The sequence below is a fragment of the Leguminivora glycinivorella genome, chromosome 21 (genome assembly GCF_023078275.1).
Source record: "Leguminivora glycinivorella isolate SPB_JAAS2020 chromosome 21, LegGlyc_1.1, whole genome shotgun sequence".
Classification (NCBI taxonomy): domain Eukaryota; kingdom Metazoa; phylum Arthropoda; class Insecta; order Lepidoptera; family Tortricidae; genus Leguminivora; species Leguminivora glycinivorella.
In genome coordinates, this window is record NC_062991.1 from 859181 (window position 1) to 880981 (window position 21801).

General features: G+C 35.9%; 1 protein-coding gene across 4 annotated transcripts in view; it reads right to left on the reverse strand.

The window, feature by feature from the left end:
* Nucleotides 1–21801, reverse strand: part of LOC125237542 (trehalase-like) — a 150348-nt gene that overhangs the window by 26564 nt on the left and 101983 nt on the right. For all 4 annotated transcript variants that reach the window (XM_048144665.1, XM_048144666.1, XM_048144667.1 and 1 more), the window contains exons 10-13: nucleotides 20497–20663; nucleotides 19784–19954; nucleotides 18902–19117; nucleotides 17789–17897 (exon numbers count right to left, since the gene is read on the reverse strand). In XM_048144665.1, the coding sequence (XP_048000622.1) occupies nucleotides 17789–17897; nucleotides 18902–19117; nucleotides 19784–19954; nucleotides 20497–20663 (663 nt within the window). The remainder of the gene's footprint in view (nucleotides 1–17788; nucleotides 17898–18901; nucleotides 19118–19783; nucleotides 19955–20496; nucleotides 20664–21801) is intronic.

Sequence of the window (21801 nt, forward strand, 5' to 3'; positions counted from 1 at the left end):
ATTTATTCGAGGTATAAATGGTCGATCGAATTAAAATGTAGGTATATATTAAACAATCGTCCCAAATCGTAAATGTTTGTTTTTATGGCACACAATGAAATAAATAAATTGTGTTGGATGGATAGCAAAATCAAAAATACGAACGCAAGTTTAATAGCTTCAATGCTTGAATTGTCAAAAATGCGTTAATGTCAATGCGAAAATTGGGAGTTCGAATTGTTTATCGTTTTATTTAGTTGTAGTAGTGTTTTTTCGCAACTGTATAATAATTGCGATAAATAATATTAAAACTGTTTTACAGATGGTTTCATGAATTGTGAAACATGCAGGCTTGGAACAGCAAATGGGCTTAAACGAAAAAATAAAATAGAAAAAGCGAAACAACAGAACTGTCGGCCGTAAGAGGAAGCAACAGAGTTCAGTTCAGACCGTTTAGCCCTGGATATCTACATATTGAACCAAAACGACTTAGTAAGAGGATAATGTTGTTAAACATACATATTATTTAATATACTGAATCGATTTTTGTGGGTAGACAATGTGACCTTCGAGGGCTGAAGATGTTGGAAAAATCAGCATGCTTTGTAAACCAAAGAAAATGTTAGGTAACCACATAAACGCACTTAGAACATAATTTAAATGTTTGAATAAAAAGTCAGATGAATGTTCTGGTGCGTTGGGAATTCATTCTTGTTTCGATCCTACTACTATTAACATCCTAAATTTTATCAGTGTCTTCCGTTCTCCGTTCATGTAATAAACCATCTTCATAGCCAAGTCATCGTTTCCTTCTATCAGGTCATGGGCCTGCGCTCTTCCAATAAAAATCAAGTTTTGAGCGATAAAAAGTGAATATAGTTAATACGGTTGCCGACGGCAATGGCGTCGTCGTCCAGTATAAGTTCCTCAGCTCCACTCGTAATAGAAAAACTAAACGGAATTGAAAACTATAGTTCTTGGAAATTTATGATGAAAATGGTGTTGATTCACGAAGATCTATGGGAATTTGTGGAAAAAGAGGTTGACGAGAAAAAATCCGAAGATGTGAAGAAAAGCCAGAAAGCGCTCGCACGCATTGCATTATCCGTGCAATCGACGGCCTTCGTGCACATAAGGAACGTGACCTCGGCACACAAAGCATGGAAGAATCTTCAGAATGCTTATGAAGATAAGGGATTATGTCGGAGACTAGGCCTGTTGCGAACTTTGTTTAGCACAAAGTTGACGGAATGTCAAAGTATGGAAAAATATGTCAACAGAATCACGAACGTCGCACAACAGTTACAAGATATCGATGCAAAGTTGGATGATGACTTTGTTGCGGTAATCATGCTGAGCGGACTTCCTGAGGACTACGACCCGCTGATCATGGCAATTGAGAACTCAGACCTCAAGTTGACTAGCGAAGTTGTATCGGCGAAGTTGCTGCAGGAGACGTTGCGACGTGAGGACAGCAAACGCGACGGAGATGGAGTTACAGCTCTGGCGGCTGCGAGGAAGCTTCCCAGGTGTTATGCTTGTAAAAACATGGGACGTATCAAGAAAGATTGTCCGACGTTGAACAAAAAGAAAAGTAGCAAGGTGATGTCATCGTCAAAGGTTCTGCTCACGGCGCTGTCGGTGAACGTTGAAAGTGATCTTTGGTACGTGGACAGTGGGTCGGCGAGTCATCTTTGTCGAGATGTGAACATGATGAGTGACATGAAGTCAGATAAATCGTTGCAAGTGACTGTGGCTAACGGAGATAAACTATTTACGGCTGGTAGAGGCAATGTTAACGTGGAACAACGTGATGGCAATGTAAAGACTATAAGTAACGTGTATTATGTACCTAACTTAGCAGCTAACTTATTGTCAGTAAGTGCCATGGCTAAAAAAGGCTATAAGATAGTATTCGACTCCGATGGTTGTGAAATTTTAGATAATGGGGTTATTGCCGCGACGGCTACTTTGAAAAATGACGTGTATATCCTTGACACTGTTGAGGCTTGTTCGAAGGTTCCTTTACAGAACAAACAGGTGGCCAACGCAGCAGTGGAGGAGGAGCGTGCGGTTTCTAGCGACGAAACTGTCTCTGCAGCTTCAGAGAAAGTTTGGCATCGTCGTCTTTCCCATCTCAACAGGAGAAGCATGGAACTTTTAAGAAAAGGTATGGCTTCTGGTATATCGTATGATAGTAGAGATTTTGAAACGTGTATAGCGTGTGTCCAAGGCAAAGCGAGTAAGGTACCGTTTCCGAAGAAATCTCACAACAGGGCTAAAGAGGTCCTGGGTTTAGTGCATACAGACGTCTGTGGACCGCTACCATCGGCCTCATTCAGCGGTGCTATATATTTCTTGCTCTTCATAGATGATTATTCTATGAAGACGTTTGTGTACTTTTTAAATAAAAAAGGTGAAGTATTTGATAGGTTCAAAGAGTTTAAGGCTTTAGTGGAGAACCAGACAGGTAAAAAGATAAAATCGCTACGCAGCGACAACGGAGGGGAATACACCAGTTCTGCTTTTCAGGCATACCTCAGGAGCAATGGCATCGTGCATCAAACAACAGTTCCTGGCTGCGCTACCCAGAACGGGGTCGCGGAGCGCGCGAACAGGACAGTGATGCAGGCGGCAAGGTGCATGCTACAAGATGCAGGCCTGAGCAACGAATTTTGGGCGGAAGCTGTCAACACGGCAGTCTACGTTAAGAACCGTTGTCCTACGAAAGCTGTACTGGGGAGCACTCCTGAAGAAAAGTGGAGTGGCAAAAAGGTATCACTGAGTCATTTACGTATCTTTGGTTCTGTGGCTTATGCTATGACTTCAAAGCGTTCGAAATTAGATCCGAAATGCAAAAAGTACATTTTTGTTGGGTATTGTGAGCATACAAAGGGTTACAGGCTCGTAGACCCGGAACAACCAACAAAATGCATCAAAGCCCGAGATGTAACCTTTTTAGAAAATACGTTCATTAAAAAAAGCATCACATGATGACATTAACAATGTCATTGTGTCAACTGACATATTTACACAAACTAAAAATGCAGATGTAAATAAAAATGTTGAGTTCAAATTGTCTGACCCATCTTCTGTACAAACAGAAACGTCTGTAGTGAGTGGTACGTCTGATGTTGCTAATTTGACAACAAATTCTCAGAGTACAAGCGATCGAACGAGTACGATCACAATTCATGATTCGTCTAGCTCTAGTGAATGTGATGATCCGGCCGATAAAACTTATATTCCAGAGGAGGAGAGTACGGAAACTTCGGAATATGACAGTTCATCGGGTTCGATACTTTCTGGATTATTGGCGGGTACGTGCGATCCAGATGCTCCACGAACTGTACGAGAGGCACTGAGTGGTCCAGATGCAGACAATTGGAAAGAAGCTATGTCTTGTGAGTACAACTCATTTATTAAGAACAAATGTTGGACATTGACAGATCGACGAGAGTCACAAAAACCTGTCAAATGCAAATGGGTGTTCAAAGTGAAACGTGGATTGAACGGTGAACTCCTAAAATATAGGGCACGCCTGGTAGCTAAAGGATTCACTCAACAATATGGCATAGACTATGAGGAGACGTTTTCACCAGTTGTCAGATACTCCACAATACGTATTCTGCTAGCTTTAGCTGCTGAGTATGGTATGAAGATTGAACATCTTGACGTAAAAACAGCATTTCTCAATGGTGATTTGAAGGAGACTGTGTTCATGGAACAACCGGAATGCTTTGTAGTTAAAGGGCAAGAAAGTAAGGTCTACAAATTAAATAACGCTATTTACGGGTTGAAACAAGCTTCAAAGGCATGGTACGAGAAGATTGATCATGCTCTCTGTAATAAGTTGAAGTTCAAGAAGTCGTCATCCGAGCCTTGTCTCTACTTTCAGCGCCAAAAGGGGTCGCTTATAATCATTGCTCTTTACGTTGACGACATCATATTGTTTTCAACAGGTAATGAACGTAATAAGCTAGATGTCAAAGTCAAGTTAATGAAAGAATTTGACATGACAGATCTAGGGCCAGCTCATCAAGTATTAGGTATGAGATTGTGTAGGGAAGAAAACCAAATTACTCTTGATCAATCGAACTATATCGCGATGGTGCTGAAGAAATATAAAATGGAAGAATGTAAGTGTTCGCCTACTCCTATGGAAACCGGACTTAAATTACCTAAGGGAAATCAAAGAGATGATACCTATGATTATAGAGGTTTAGTAGGTTCACTAATGTATATTGCTATCTGTACCCGACCAGACATTGCGTACGCAGTCAGCTACTTAAGTCAATTTAATGAATCATTTACAGAGACCCACTGGAAAGCGGCGAAAAGAGTCCTGCGCTACTTGAAAGGTACCATGGATCTCCGTTTGACTTTTAAGAAAGGCAAGCAGCTGGACATCACTGGATTCGCAGATGCAGACTGGGGTGGAGACACCGTGGACAGGCGGTCGTACACGGGATATGTCTTCAAAGTAGGTGAGTCAATTGTTACTTGGGCAAGTTGTAAACAAAAAACAGTTAGCCTCAGCTCAACCGAAGCCGAATACTATTCTTTGTCGAACTCCTGTAAAGAGGGTTTGTTTATTCGTACATTTCTAAAAGAAATTATTAACGAAGAAATTGTGCCGACAATTTTCAATGACAATCAGTCAGCGCAGAAATTGTGTAGGAACTCTTTACATCATGCTAGGAGTAAAGCATATAGATATTCGCCACCACTTTATTCGGCAACTTGTGAATAGTAATACGATTACTATTGAGTATCTTAATTCAAATGATATGTTGGCAGATATACTGACAAAGGCGTTGTGTAAAGTTAAACACTATAAGTTTGTGAGACAGCTCATGTTACTTTCATGTAAGTAAATGCGTTAAAACTCTGTATTTATTTGATAGTTAAGAATGTGTTCTTAATGTAATTACCATCATGGTTATTTCAGTTACTTGTTAGTTTTCTTATACATGATAGTGATTACATGATATTTAAATGATTGCATATCAATATAATTACAATTCATAATGTGAATAACTGAACTTGGTTGATGCATTGTAGCGAAAGTTCAGTACATATGTTTTTGTTAATTGATTTATTGTTACTGTGAAGTGTAGGTCACTTCTTTAGTTATGAATTTGTTTGTGTGTTGAAACAAGACTGTTTTTGGTTTAAGGGCCAGTGTTGGAAAAATCAGCATGCTTTGTAAACCAAAGAAAATGTTAGGTAACAACATAAACGCACTTATTAGAACATAATTTAAATGTTTGAATAAAAAGTCAGATGAATGTTCTGGTGCGTTGGGAATTCATTCTTGTTTCGATCCTACTACTATTAACATCCTAAATTGTATCAGTGTCTTCCGTTCTCCGTTCATGTAATAAACCATCTTCATAGCCAAGTCATCGTTTCCTTCTATCAGGTCATGGGCCTGCGCTCTTCCAATAAAAATCAAGTTTTGAGCGATAAAAAGTGAATATAGTTAATACGTTCTAACTAATTTATTTCGGTTTTAATAGTTAATACGGTTGCCGACGGCAATGGCGTCGTCGTCCAGTATAAGTTCCTCAACTCCACTCGTAATGGAAAAACTAAACGGAATTGAAAACTATAGTTCTTGGAAATTTATGATGAAAATGGTGTTGATTCACGAAGATCTATGGGAATTTGTGGATAAAGAGGTTGACGAGAAAAAATCCGAAGATGTGAAGAAAAGCCAGAAAGCGCTCGCACGCATTGCATTATCCGTGCAATCGACGGCCTTCGTGCACATAAGGAACGTGACCTCGGCACACAAAGCATGGAAGAATCTTCAGAATGCTTCTGAAGATAAGGGATTATGTCGGAGACTAGGCCTGTTGCGTTCTCCGTTCATGTAATAAACCATCTTCATAGCCAAGTCATCGTTTCCTTCTATCAGAAGACAGAAGATACGATATAGCTTACAGATTACTTTATGAGGATAAAGAATATTCCTAATAAGTAATGATGCATAATTGCATATACTTAAGACTGATTGTTTTGCATGAAAGGTTTTAAATAAATAATGTGGATAAAAAAGTACAATATTTTCTTTTTCAAATCATATCATTTATTGAGTGCAAACTAAGTTACATTTAACCTTTGTATTTGAGGTTTACAGTTTTGAGCCCTGACAGGATTGAATGCTGAAGGCAATGATACTTAGAGTATATAATTAGTCGATATTTAATCATGTTCATGGTTCTTAACTGAAAAGTGTACCCTACTGTTATGGGTGATATGGCATTGAAATTAGGGCATGTAAACAGCTAAATAATTGTATGGGAATTACTGAGAAACCGGTAACTAACAAGTTATTTTCATACAAACTATTTACCGATTGCATTCCCTAATCGAAATTGAGGCTAATCGTGATTCCACATTGGGTGCAAGGACAGTGAATGTGGAATCACCAGTGAAGTGAAAATTAAACCGTGGACTTTTACTTCGTAGATAACTTATTCCGAGTATACTTTATATCGTGGTATTTTGTTTTTTGTCTTTTCATTTCATTTTGTTTTACATTAAATAAAATCTATTACGCATAATATTATTTCAATTTTGTATACCTATTTCAATTGTTATTTTTTCTAAAATTTTACAATTTGTAAATTATTTGTTTTTATGTTTGGTCACAACTAACCTAACCTTCTTCTAACCTAACCTAAACCTATTTTAAAGGTCGTGCGTTGATGTGTAGGGTCGAAGTTCTAACCTAACCTAAATCTACTCTGTAAGCCGTTCTTTTCTGTGTGATCGCAGTTCTAAACTAACCTAAACCTACTCTGTAAACTGTTTGTTTTTGTGTGTGGTCACAGTACTAACCTAACCTAAACCTAATCTGTAAACCGTTTGTTTTTGCGCGTGATCACAGTTCTAACCTAACCTAAACCTACTTTAAAAGCCGTTAGTTGTTGTGTAAGGGCGGAGTTCTAACCTAACCTAAACCTACTCTAATATAGGATTTAAATCAATCGGGCTCCCTCTATTTGGCATACCTTTAATTGTCCGAAACGATTTTCGCATAACAAACTTCGCATAATCGATTTTCGACGAATGTTAATTTGTCAGAAAAATTATTTGACATAATCTAAAATAATATTAATATTACTTTGTCCGAAAATAAGTTCGCATAATACTTTTTACGCCGATCGTTTTTTATGAATAACATTGACTTGCATAATTGTATTTGGTATATTTCTTAAAATCAGAAACCCTACCCATACTAAATGCAGTCAGGAGAGTCGGTTAGGTTAGGTTAGAACTGCGACCTCAAGAAATACAATAGTTTGTTAAGAATGCACGAATGTCGGTTAGGTTAGGGTAGGTTATAACTGCAACATCAATATAGTAGTATTAGCTATGATAAAAATTCTGCGTGATAAATTTCGACTAAACAATGTTATGCATAAAAACCATTTGACGAAAAACCTTTATGCACAACATATATTCGAACAAACAAAAATATGCCTAGAACTATACTATTCTTAAAATTAATACTTCAATATACCCTCCTTTATGCTCGCGGAACCTACACTACTACTTCGGTATTTTGACCGGTTAATCATTTTAGGTATTTTGACCATAGGGTATTTCAAATGTTGGTGTATAAAATTTAGGTGACATAGTTTTTGGTATTTCAAACATTAGGTATTTAGTCCAATAGGTATTTTAAATTTCGGTAATTCGTGCGTAGGTGTAACTTGCTTAGGTATTTAAAATCATTAGGTATTTTGATTTTAGGTATTTTGAACGTAGGTCATTTAACGTTAGGTTTTTAATTTTAGACATTGTGATACGTACCCTTTTTATCATATTAGTCACTTCAGGTCATAAGGCATTAAAGCTAATTTGTTCCTTGGAAGTTATTTACCTTTCTTGAAGTAAAAATATTGATTATTAAAAAAGGTTGTTTATTATACCCCTTCAACATACTCAGTCGCATAATTAAATTGGTATGACCTCTGATATCAAACTTAAAATAATAATGCTTCATTATATAATCAAAATTCTAACTTCAGAAGTGGAGATACGTTTTACCTAGCCATCTTTTAACGCTGTGAATTAAATATTTCAGAGAGTACGGATCGAAATCTGCTGATCAACTTTCATACCACCATTCGAAGTTGTGCAGTTTCTTCGGGCTGCCGATACCACAACATCGTGCTTCCTACATTTGGTCCTACTGACAGCGATGATGGGGCTGCACGGCCGAGGCATGGTGCACCAATTTCGGGACCTTCTGCAAACCTGAATGGACTGGCGTTGTTATGATCATTAAAGTCGGTAAGGCCCTGAGGGCTCTGCATTATCATGTAAAAATTCTTGCTTTGAAGAAATATTTTTGTACCCACTGTGTTTTAAACTGATTTTGTTCACTTATTACGGAACTGCAGTTAATCGAGCTAGTTATTGAAAGAGCTAGTGTTATGACATCCTGAATAAATAAATTACCTCATCTTAGATCATGTTGTTTAAAATAAAAACAGTTAAATCCTGAAGAATGGGTATAAAAGTCAGAACTGAACAATACAGGTTTAGAACAATACTGGTTTAGTATCTTCCTTTGGGAATAAATTATATTTTGTTAATGACATAATTCGGTAAATAAGTTCTTGTTGTAAAGATTGTATTAGGACACGACTGATCCGGAGTGATCCTATAACTGCGAAACAATATTTCGATTTTCGTATTGGTATAGGGTCTAAATCTCTGTATTGACCAACGTTTATTTTATTTTCCAAAAAATATTTTAAGCTATTTCTCTTGAGAGTTCTTGAGAAACACTAATTTGAAAACTTATATGGTTTTTTTTTGTTTATGTATTTAGCAAAGTGGCAGTTTTCACTTAATAAGTAAAAATTTGATACTAATGTAAAAATAAGTGACTCAAGATCAATGTTTTCAAGCAAATATGTACATTTCAAAAATAGCTTTCATTTTTTTTAATACTAGCTTTTCAATTGTCCAATATTTGTTTTCGCTTACATTTTATAATGATTTTTCTCAAAATTGACCAGAATGAGACCTTTGTTTTTCTTTATGGTCCTCTAAAAATACTTCTTCCTACAAAATATAAAAGGAGGTTTAAGACTGAGAAGATCAGTTCAAGGATTTGACTCTGACTCATTATGTTATAAATTATTTCGCGTTAAACGTTAAGTAGATTGCCATTATAATGCGATACAAAAAAATTGGCAATCAATATGTGATTCACTTTAGAAGGTGGTTTACGTTGTTTATTTAACTATACTATACCAGAAACAAACAAATTAGTAATTAACCCTGCCTACCTGCAAAAATTCCAAATTTAAAAGTAGTATATTAGTGTTTTCTTCAAATAGTGGCATGGCTTCAAAGTGAAAGTTATTGGTTTATTTAAAAACAGTAGTTTAGTTACATACTTATACCTACATCATAAAAAAAATAGACTCAAAACTTGCTGCTAAAAATGCTGTGCTTATTTTAACCTGTTCCTGCCCACCATGTAGGTACAGTTTGAGGCATTGAAATTTAAACCAACTTATTTAATAAATATGGTCGACTTTCTTTACCTACCTAATTAATAAAAAAATAAAAAAAGATTCAAAACTTGCTACTAAAAATGCTGCGCTTATTCTAAGAAACGCTTAAACGTTTGTATCCCGCACTAACGTATTTCAAAATTATTTCACAAATTGCGGAGCAATAAAATTTAGTTTTAGTACCCAACAGTATTGTAACACACACATCCCTATTGGTTTGAACTCAATTAACATTGAAACTTTTTCCCAGTTGCTGTTACCTCGAACAAATTACTGATTTGATCTATTTATCATCATTGCGAGTATGTTTACAATTTTGTATTCTCTTTTCGTTGAGAAGTAACGATTAAGCCATTTTCTATCAGTCAACCATTGGGCAAAACAGAGATAGTTTGGTGGACGCCATTATAAAGCCAGTATGAGATTTTAATGATTAAAACAACAGATTTCGAGCGAGTTCTTAAAATGCAGAAACGTGCCATTAGGATCTTAGCTAATGCAAAGTATAGAGATAGTTGTAGGGACCACTTTAAAAATCTAGGAATTCTGACATCCGTATCAATATATATCTATGAGGTATTATTATATGTGAGAAGAAACCAAAGTGAATTTGTATGTACTAAGGATATAAGTGCACGCCCAACAAGATATCCAGATGATCTCTGAGACCAGTAAAATGTAGATTAAATATTACAAAAAAATGTCCTAAGATAATGGCTCAGAAATTATATAATAAGCTACCAAAACGAACTAAAGCCGAAACTAATGTCAACACTTTCAGTCGCCAAGTAAAGAAATTGCTACTAGATAAAACATTGTACAGCATAAAGGAATACTTAAATAATGAATACTAATGCCACTGCAAAAATGCTTAAATTATGTCACATTGACTATATTGTAATTGAAAATAAATGATGTCTATTGTATGTATTAATAATAATAATCTTGTTAATTATCTAATATTTAATAACTCTATATTTCTGACGATCTTAATATGTATTCATTTTTATATTCGTTTGTAATAAAAACATGTAATACTTATTGAGAAATAAATGAATCTGAATCTGAATCTGAATCTAAATACAAGTCGATTCTATTATAAAATAAACATACATAGATACAATAAATAAACTTACATACATATTAATATATACGTAGATAAATAAATGGACCTAGTGCGAGACACAGACATTTAATCTGGAATGTTTGCAAATAAAGGCTTACGCAACTTGTTTTAAAAAGAAAGTTTAAAAAAAAAAATTTTTTTACATGTGACGTCATTTACTTGAGACTGACTTTACTGTTTCTACGGGTCTCTCACATGATTGACAAATTTATAATGTATGAAAACGATGAAAAAAAAAAGAAATCATTTTTCGAATTTAATAGTGATTTGCCGGGTGGTTCCTGATAGGGATCCTAGCGACTGTCAAATTTAACAAAAAAAAAACTGTGTTTTCATAATAAATATCACATTATACGTTTGCTACAATATGTTCTCAGCGGGTTCGTATAAGCAATGAAATTAATTTGGTCTCCCAACAAGAAAGTCATTAGTAAAAAAAAGGGAGCAAAAAAAATAAGATTAATAAATTAAATTATGAACAATAATAAAAACACAAATGCCGAACAATAATAAAAATCTCACAGAACAAGATACTGCAAAAAAAGGGTCACTAGGTAGGTACTTATTCATCTTCCATGCTGAATACACTACGGAAAATAGTGTGAATAGGTTCAAATAAATAAGACTCTTTGGGAAAGGGACAATTTTCAATTTTCCTGATGATTCGTCAGGTTTATGCTTTACTTCTCAAGATAGCTCATTTCATAGTTAATGTGTGATACTGTAATGCTTAATAAATATATTAGGTATACTATTTGCTTAAAACCGTTGCTGATAATGCGATATTTGTCATGTAATAAGCTACGAATAAAGGAAGATGGGTTTTCAGTTTGAACGTCATTTGCACCTTACATGACATGCCCTTCATAAAATATTATGTCGTTAGGTCAGACTAGCCGAGCTGTTTGGAAGATATAATGATATTCACACTTGTTGATTGATCGTTAAGTAATCAGAAATAAATATAAATATATAGCTCGATTAATTGAAGTCCTAGGATACTGTATCTTTTTTCAGTACAGTACAAAGATAAAAACATTTTGTGATAAAACTTGATGAAAGATATACCTATCGATGATGATATAACTGTAAAGAAAATGTAAAATGGTATACAAAATGGTAAATGGCCATATAAGTGCTGATTATCTTAACCCTTAAATCGACAACGTCCACTATACAAGACATCCCAAGTAAAAAATTCTACACCGAATATTAAAGCATATCAATACTTTTGATGCAGCGTAAGTGAATCCTTAGTTATTTTTAAGTAAATAAAAAAATATTAGAAACCAGTGGAGACCTAATATTTGTGTCAAAGTCCTACAGAACACAGACCTTACTAGGAAGCATATCCGACTGACTGATATCGTTGCTAGCTGTTTTTATTTTTTTGTATGACAGTATTATGCAGCGTTAAAATATATAATATGTTAATAATTATTTAATAAGTCACAGTCTAAATAACACGAAAAGGTGTTGTTTTTATGGGTATTAGAGACTTGAAAAGTGCAGTGTGCAGTATTTTACCCATTGTCAAGTTCACGATACTTTTGCTACGTCCAGTATGTTGGACGTTGCCAAGTAAACGAAGATTAAAAACAATTCTTTTTTTATGATTTTTTATTGTAAATAACAATAATATATGATTTTTAGATATTTCAAAACCTCAACAAGTTCGTTATTTGGTATACTACAGGTTATTGAGCCAAATGGATAAAAAAAAATATTTTTTACTGAGTACTTTCCCTATTAGTCCGTTACAAGGAAGAGCAAATTTCAATATAGAAATTTCTTATGAAATTTTTGATAAAGCACATGCTTATAATACAAACAATAGCTTCTATGTTACTGTTTCTTATGACATTCGGCTCATTTAATTTTATGTTAAATATATGTGTCAATAACTGGAAAAATATGATTACCTTAAAAGCTATGAAATTATCTCCCAAAAAAATTGGATGACACAAGTTTATTATATCAATATATTTTTTATTACAGGATGTTCTTATGGAAATAACACAAGTGTTTTATAATTAGCAAAACAAAATAATTTGATAAAAAAACCGTATGCGGATAAAATACCGTATACTCGGCATTGTCCAAAATACTGCACGTCTTCTCCTAACTCCATCCTGACGCCATCATTACAGCAAACCTGGCAGTGTCCAACATACTTGACATAGGTTTTTTCAAAACTATTATAAATATATTTTTTTTATGATTTTTCTACAATTAATTATCATATAATAACTTCAAAAAACAGACGCAACCCCATTTTTTCGAGATTTTTTTCCTTGTCGATTTAAGGGTTAAAGCATTACGCAAAAAAAAAAACTGGCTATATTTATTGTGTACTTCCTATACTATTACATCAATTTAAGATTACAATAAATAACTGAAAAAAGGTAGCTTTTTTTTTTGCCGATTGCTTTAAGTCCGGATTAGCCGTGTTGGATATGTACGTATGTAATAAAATGTGTAATATATATTATATACTATGTATAATTGACAACGTTTCAAAATTTTCAGTGTCCCTAAATCGAAAACCATTTCGAGATATATTAATATAATTTTTTTTTAATTATTTTTCCGTATTTTTAGTATAAAAAAAATCATAAAAAATAGTTTAATGGGGAAGTGACGTCAATAGCTGATTTAGAGCTGTCACTATAACAAAAAATCTTCCAGTTGGGTAGTCACTTGAGTTTGACAGTGACACTTGACAGTCAGACATACCGGACTGTTTAAGCTGACTGTTAAAACTTTTTTTTTGGAAATGATTTTGTCGTTTTCTTAGGTGTATGAAACAACACATGTGACGTCATAAAACTGTGTCTTCTTACGCTCTTTCTGCTCGAAGTAGTAATAAGGGGTTTTCTCATTAAAATAGCAGTTTTTGGAAAAATAAAAAAATACTGGTATCTTTTAGTATTGAGTTCTTTCAAACCAAACAATAAAAAGTATTACTCAAAAATATGAAATGTTGTCAATTGTATATATACTGCTGGTCGGTTATGTGTCGATTGCTTGACGTCATGGTGCAGCAGGTGACGGAGCTTTCATGCCAGGGCACATAGCTACAAAAATACTGTTGGTCGGTTGTGTGTCTGATGATTGCTCGACGTCATGTCGCAACAGGTGACGGAGCTTTCATGCCAGGGCCCACAGCTACAAAAATACTGTTGGTCGGTTGTGTGTCTGATGATTGCTCGACGTCATGTCGCAACAGGTGACGGAGCTTTCATGCCAGGGCCCATAGCTACAAAAATACTGTTGGTCGGTTGTGTGTCTGATGATTGCTCGACGTCATGTCGCAACAGGTGACGCAGCTTTCATGCCAGGGCCCACAACTACAAAAAAAATTCTGGTCGGTCACAAGTATGATGTTTGCCTGGCTTCACGGGCAGCAGGTGATGGGGCTTACATGTCAAGGCTTGTGGCTACTTAGTATCCCATATAACCATAATCGGTCGTCGTTCCTACGCAAATCGTCCTATTTTGTGTACACACAGGTCTTCGGGTCTCAATGCTTAGTCGCAGTAGGTACGGTCGACGTTTAGTCGAGGCGACCCAAATGGGGACGATTGGTAACAGGCACAAATGGTCACAAGTGACAGAAGTTGTTACCGTTTGGCGACTACTTTCCCAAAATCATTCGTTCATTTCATTCTTTTCAAATGGCGACTGTCAGAGACGTCAAAGTAAAAAAGAAATAAAATCATTTGACATTAGAATGTAATGGCGTAAGAATTTATTAAAGATAAATATTGTTTGCATTTGTAATATAATGTGGGCTAATTACCATGGCCAATTAAATTGCTCGAGTGATTTCATAAAATAAGTCTAAATTTATCAACGCGCCATCAATTTACCTCAGTTTAACCAGCAATAATATTATTGACTACTCGGTGTTTGTGTACATAACTATATTGATTGGTGAAGTTTTAGTGCTTCCGTGCATATATTATACTGAAATAATAAAAATAATGCCTAGAAAACCAATAAAGTTGTTAAAATATGGATTAAGACTGGTTAATATTCTATGTAGAAAACAGTCGACAAACGGTCACCAAACGGTCAATAAACGGTCGCAAAATGGTCGTAGCGTACACGCGTGACCGAAAGCAGTGAATATTTATTGGATTTACAAAATGGCTTCTTGTATTCATTTTTTCCAGGTATCCTCAAACTTTATAAACAATTAAATATGCCGTAGTACTCAGTTGTCCTCACTGAAGAAGATTAAAAAAAATTGTAACGTGCGTACCGAGCTGCTGGGTGTAAAGGATCGGGGATGATAGATGTTTATAATTATTTTATCATATTAGTCACTTATAGAGCAACTAGTATTTTGCGGCATTTCACAATCGACACTTGTTGAAGTAGTCGTCATTAATATTACTATCAACATTAATTTCAGCGATCTGAACTTCTTTTGTCAAAATTTTTGTAGAGATAAGTGTCCACAAATTTGTAATGTTAAAGAGACATAAATAAAACGTAGTAGAGTAAATAATTTGTTTTTTTTTGTAGCCCAAACAAAATACTTGTAGATACAAGTGCGGAAAAGAGGAAAATCGATACGAGTAGCGATACATTAATACACGAACAAAGGGAGTGTTTTAAATCGACACGAGTTGCGAATATCCTTTTCGCACGTGTATCGTACGACGATTTTCAGTACCTAAATCTAAGCTAAGAGTTTCGACCAGACAAGAAATGAATCATTGCTCGCACTACTGCGTTAAAAAAAGCAGCATCTGTACTGAAAAAAACTATTATTGCGCAACAGAAGAACTCAATACATAAAGAAAACTGCGTCACAAATACTAAGTAGTAACTACCATCATTCATAACAATATAATATACGTCGATTTTCATTAATATTACTATCAACATTAATTTCAGCGATCTGAACTTCTGTGTCATTTCTACCTAAAAATAATGAAGGTTAGAATAATACTAACTACGTTATGTATAGGAATTTACTCTAGTATGCACTTCACAATACATCTATTAATATCACAGTAAATACTCTATTTCATTTGATACCTACTTTTATTGTGTAAAGTAATACTACACATCTTTTTTATCAATAAGAATTAAAAATTATATATCTAATACATTAAGTAACTATAAAGTGCTTATCTATTTGTATTATCGTTCTGTACTTTTCTTAACTTTCCCACATTTCTATAAAATGTCGAAGAGTGCTTAAATGGTCGTCGTTGTTTATTATTATTTAATTCGCTCATATTTAAATGATTCAAAGCAACCAGTCCACAACTTCACAAGACAGTTTGAGAAACCTTCGTATTTCAGATTGCCATTTGCGGATACAGTGGTTTAGGAGCAGTTCGGTAATCAGACCTACACATGTGTGTACAAATTCTGTCAATGACACTGTCAGAAACCGTTCTGACAGTGACAATGACAGCCACAAATTCGTCCACATGTTGTTACCGTTATGTGTGCATACGTCGACTAATAAAGTGTCGTTAAAAATCGTTCTGACAGTTACATTGACAGCCACAGATTCGTACACATTTTGTTACAGTAACAAGTGCACACGCCGACTACATTTTGTTATTGTATCAATACGGTCGCATTGTTTGCACGACATTACCACGCGTTATGTCACATTTGACAGTTAGTTACTGATTTGAAGATTTTGCGACCGGAATGGTTGTATGGGATAAGAATTAGATTAAGATATGTAACTATGTAAATTCTTTTGTACTTCGAGATCGAAGTACTTGTCAGTATGGCCGTGTTGGATTTGTCATCATAATATTTAAAAATGTAACAGTTGAAGGTACTTTTCACTCAAACATTTAGATTTAAAGCAATAATACTAATGGACAAGAAAACCGGGTCGATCCGGCCACTTTACCTGAGTTGGTTATAAGAGGGGCTGCTCGCTGACGAGCATAAGTACCTTTATCTGATCATTTAATAATAATGTGGTGACGGGTTAAGAATTTCACCACCCCCTTTCTTCCCGTGGGTGTCGTAAAAGGCGACTGTGGGATATGGGTTAAATTGTGGCGTAGGCGAGAGGCTGGCAACCTGTCACTGCAATGTCACAGTTTCGTTTTAACCCCTTATTTGCCAGGAGTGGCGCTGAAACTTGAGTAGTTTCATGTGCTCTGCCTACCCCTTCATGGGATACAGGCGTGATTGTATGTATGTTGTATGTATGTTAATAATAATAATTGCTCGAATTAATTTATGAAATTTTATATTTTAAATATGTACCTTAATCTGATTATATAAGAATAATAATTACCTGGATTAATTTATGAAATTATATTTTGAGTACCTTAATCTGATTATTTAATAATAATTATTACCTGAATTAATTTATGAAGTGGATTAATGAAAATGTAATTAAAAAGTTAATGTGTTTTAGTATTTCGTTATAATTAACTTAATAACCCTGTTTATGTCTAATTATTTAATAATACTTATCCGAATTAAACTGTGAGATTAATTAATGAAAACTACCTGAATAAATTAATGAAATTGACTAATGAAATTGTAATAAAAAATTAGCAACTCAATATTACTATTTATACAATTACCCCTGGGGTTACCCCTGTTTATGATTTTGAATGATTGACCCCCTTGTCAAGTGTTCGAGGTGTTTCCAATTAGTAAATACATGATTGGTGTCATTATAACCAACGCAGTTTTATTATGTCCCATATTTGCCAATTGAATTACATATTTACATTTATCCCAAAAACAAATCAGGATTGCTTAAACGACGAATTGCCCGAATTGTAACACAAATAGATGTTTATAATTATTTTATCACATTAGTCACTTCGGGGTCATAAGGCATTAAAGCTAATTTGTTCCTTGGAAGTTATTTACTTTTCTTGAAGTAAAAATATTGATTATTAATAAAAAAGGTTGTTTATTATACCCCTTCAACATACTCAGTCGCATAATTAAATTAGTATGACCTCTGATATCAAACTTAAAATAATAATGGTTCATTATATAATCAAAATTCTAACTCATGCGAACCTAACGACATGTCGAATTTAACGGAAAACAAAAAAAAAACTCGGTGTATAAGTGTTTCAGGTCCTAATTCTAGGGAGTTAAAAAAAGCAGTAAGTTTTACCTCCATATTTAGTGAGTAGCGACATGATGACTCCGTTGGTCCACCCGAATCCGGTCTGCAGCTCGTACTCGCCGCCGCCGCCGAAGCCGCCGAACACTGTCGCGTCGTACTGAAACCACACCTTAGTTTTAGAACAGTTTTCGTTGGTTATTAAAATATTTGTGGATATCAGACAAACATAAAATCTTAGTACTTTTTTAACCATTTCATTAAATTGCGAGTATGCTACAGAAAATCAGGATGACTCACGGTAGGCACACCTCGGACATTGGCGATCAAATATATGAAAGAGGCGAGTTCCTAGCACACATTCTAAGCTAAGCTCGTGTAGGTAAACGCGTACCATGCTTGTATGAGTGAGATATGACAGGTCGATTGTTCGCGTTTTTGACAGGCGGTAACTGTGAGGTAAGCGAGAGGGGGTGAGCAGCACTTTCAGCGGGGAGCGGGAGAGTCCATACTGTACGATAGTACTTTTATAATACTGTGCCGTTTGGTAAGGGGCAGTAAATTTAAAATGTAAGTTTGAGAGTTTGAATTTCGGATTGTATGTAAAGAGGAAAGGAGAGGATGTGGAGAGGAGGAGGCTCGTTTTGGATGCCAAGATCCTCTTTGGATCACAGTGCCATACTAGGTAGGTAGGTAGGTAGGTATGTAAAGAGGAAGATAGGTATATACTAAAAGCTGTGTTTTCAAAAAGTCCCGTTTGGCGCTATGTTAAAAATCTCATACAAAATGACGCTTACCAAAAGATTTACTGTAAGTGTGTCACATAATTCCACTCAGCATTTGCAGTCAAACGGCCATTTAATTGGTTAATCTTATGGGCGCTGACCAGATAGAAGTTGCCATTGCGTCATGAAATTTTGTAAGTTTATGGTAAGTTATAAATTACCTTTTCCAACATAGCCGTCATCTGCTTCCACAAAGCAAAGTTTGACCGGACCCATTTCGTAGCCATTTCATTGATAAAATAAGATAAGGTAGTATCGGCCAACCTCACCGCGCTGATTGGCCGATACTGTCCAGATCTTCTACAACTATGTACTGAAGAACTTCCAAAGCATTTTTTAATTTGATAATTCTAGAGAAAGTTTGAAATTACATAGATACCTTTTCAAGCATAGCCGTCTTCTGCTTCCACACAACGAAGTTTGACCGGACCCATTTCGTCGCCATCTCATTGGCCAATCTAACCGCTGTTGATTGGCCGGTGCTGGCCAGGCCTTCGACCACGATGTATTGTAACGGCGGCCATGCGTTAGGATAGTCCCATTGTTCGCCGGAGTGCTCAAATGTTGTGGGTATGCCGCCTTCGTAGATATCCACCTGGAGAAATGTACATATTAATAATTTCACTTCAAGTTCATTTCAAGTCAAGTAAAAAAAAGTCACAGTCAAAAAAGTCAGTTCACGTCTTCAGCGGGGCGATGTTGAACAGTTGGCGGGGCTATTTACAAACCTTGTTTATTTCAATTGCTAGCATATAGTGGGACAACATTGAACAGTTAGCGGGGCCTCATTAAATTCTAATGATGTTTACTAACATTGGGAATATTTCTGGATAATTGATAATGACGAGCGCTGGTGGCCTAGCGGTAAGAGCGTGCGACTTTCGATCCGGAGGTCGCGGGTTCAAACCCGGCTCGTACCAATGAGTTTTTCTGAACTTATGTACGAAATGTCATTTGATATTTGCCAGTCGCTTTTCGGTGAAGAAAAACATCGTGAGGAAACCTGACTAATTCCTGACGAGGACTCTGTAATATTCACTTCTCGCAGACAGACGTAGCTGCCGATCCATAGCGGGGCAACATTAAACACTACTTTAAATAACAATGTTTTTACTAACCTTGCCATTATCTAAGTAATTGATGATTCTATTAACGTAGTATTCACTTCTCGCTCTATCGTAGCTGCCAGTCCATAACGGGGTGACATTGAACAGGTATCGGGGTTACTTTAAATACCAATATGTATACTAACATTACTAACCTTGCTAATATCTAGATAATTGATGACTCTATTAACGTAGTATTCACTTCTCGCTCTATCGTAGCTGCCGGTCCATAGCGGGGCGACATTGGACGGGTAGAAATAATCTCGCCGCCGACCAGACTCCATGTTGAAGTCTAGCCACACGCCGACGTCTTCGTGCCAAAGTACCTAGAACATGTAAAAATTGTTCTTAATGTACAGGGCTACTAAATGCTCAATTGCTCACATAGAATCAATCTTTTCATTATTACACTGATGTGTCACTCGCAGGTCAGAGACGAAACACATTTTGGTCACGTAAATACATTTTGACTAACCCCCTTATTCATGAAAAAGTTACTGAACAGATTAGTTAAAAAATGTTTCGTCCCTTTCTCACAAATACATAAATCAAGATGACAGAAGGGAGAAGTACGATTTTTTTAACTAATTCAGTAACTTTTTATGAATAAGGGGGTAAGTAAATATATCCTGGTCACGGCACCAAATTGTAACAACTTGTATCTCGCAATATGAAAGACTTTAACTGTATAAGCCCAATACAGATAACAATAAGACCTATTTATAAGTCAAGTGATTATTAGCTTGCTATCAGGACCGCTAAAGTAGGAAAATAACGATATAACATTGTATTCCTATTTGACGAGAGACAGAAGAATTATAGCTATTAAAATCTTGTACCGATGAACAATGTAAAAAAAAATCATTACCTTATCAATAGCTTCCATGAGTCTTGCATGAGCGTTCTTGTAATACTCCGCCTTGTCGACATTTCCGAGTTTGGCGTAGAAATTGTGCATGATCTCGGCGTTCCAGCACATGATCGCGTTCAGGTCCACGGGGATGATGGAGCGGGTTTTGAGATTCGTCAGGTTTCCTGCGAATGAGAAGTAAATAGGCCTGTGAAAATTTGGGTTTGGTTAGTAGAACGGGGCTTTTTATATTTTCTTGGAGGTTGGTGTCTGCTTGAAAATGACACATCATCCTCCTTGCGTTATCCCGGCATTTTGCCACAGTTCATGCATCATGGGAGCCTGGGGTCCGCTTTGACAACGAATCCCAAGATTTGGCGTAGGCACTAGTTTTACGAAAGCGACTGCCATCTGACCTTCCAACCCAAAGGGTAACTAGGCCTTATTGGAATTAGTCCGGTTTCCTTACGATGTTTTCCTTCACCGAAAAGCGACTGGCAAATATCCCACAAGTTTCGAAAAACTCATTGGTACGAGCCGGGGTTCGAACCCGCGACCTCCGTATTGAAAGTCGCAGACTCCTACCGCTGGGCCACCAGCGCTTATGCCACCAGTGCTTGAAAATGACACAAGAGAGAATATATCGGCACTACATTGAAAAAAACTTATATCTTCTTCTGTAAATGAAGAGGAAAATGTATTAAGTACGAGTATGTATGAAATGCATATAGACTTACTACGTTTTGTCTTTGAGGAGCAGTGTTAGATACCTACGAGATTTTTTCAAAGTTGTGACGATATGCTGTACCATATTACAGTGAGGTAACACCCAATGAAAATGTGTACACCAGTATGCACTTTAAATGATTGAACTACAATACATAATGGCTACTAAAAATTCTATGATGTAAACACAAAAAATAACGATGTTAAAAAGGGGAAACATAACAAAACATTTTCTTCTATAATCTAGTGGTGGGCTTAGGTTATAAAGGTACATTATACGCTTCCGAGTACATACGTTGCATTGCATGATTTCTGGATGGCGTAGGAAATATGAAAAAAACATTTTAACATGACAGGATAACACACACATTCTATTAGCCTAAATGGTTCAATTCACTCAATACATATCAAAATGGTCGGGTAATCGGTTCACTCAATACATGTCAAAATGGTCGGGTAATCGGTTCACTCAACACGCTCGTACCGAAACCAAGACACGGCCCCATCCGTATCGCCGGATACGGATCGGACGCCAGTGCCGACTCCGGCACGCAACACGGCAGCCGGTCGCCGAGATCGAAGCTCGGATCGCAACGG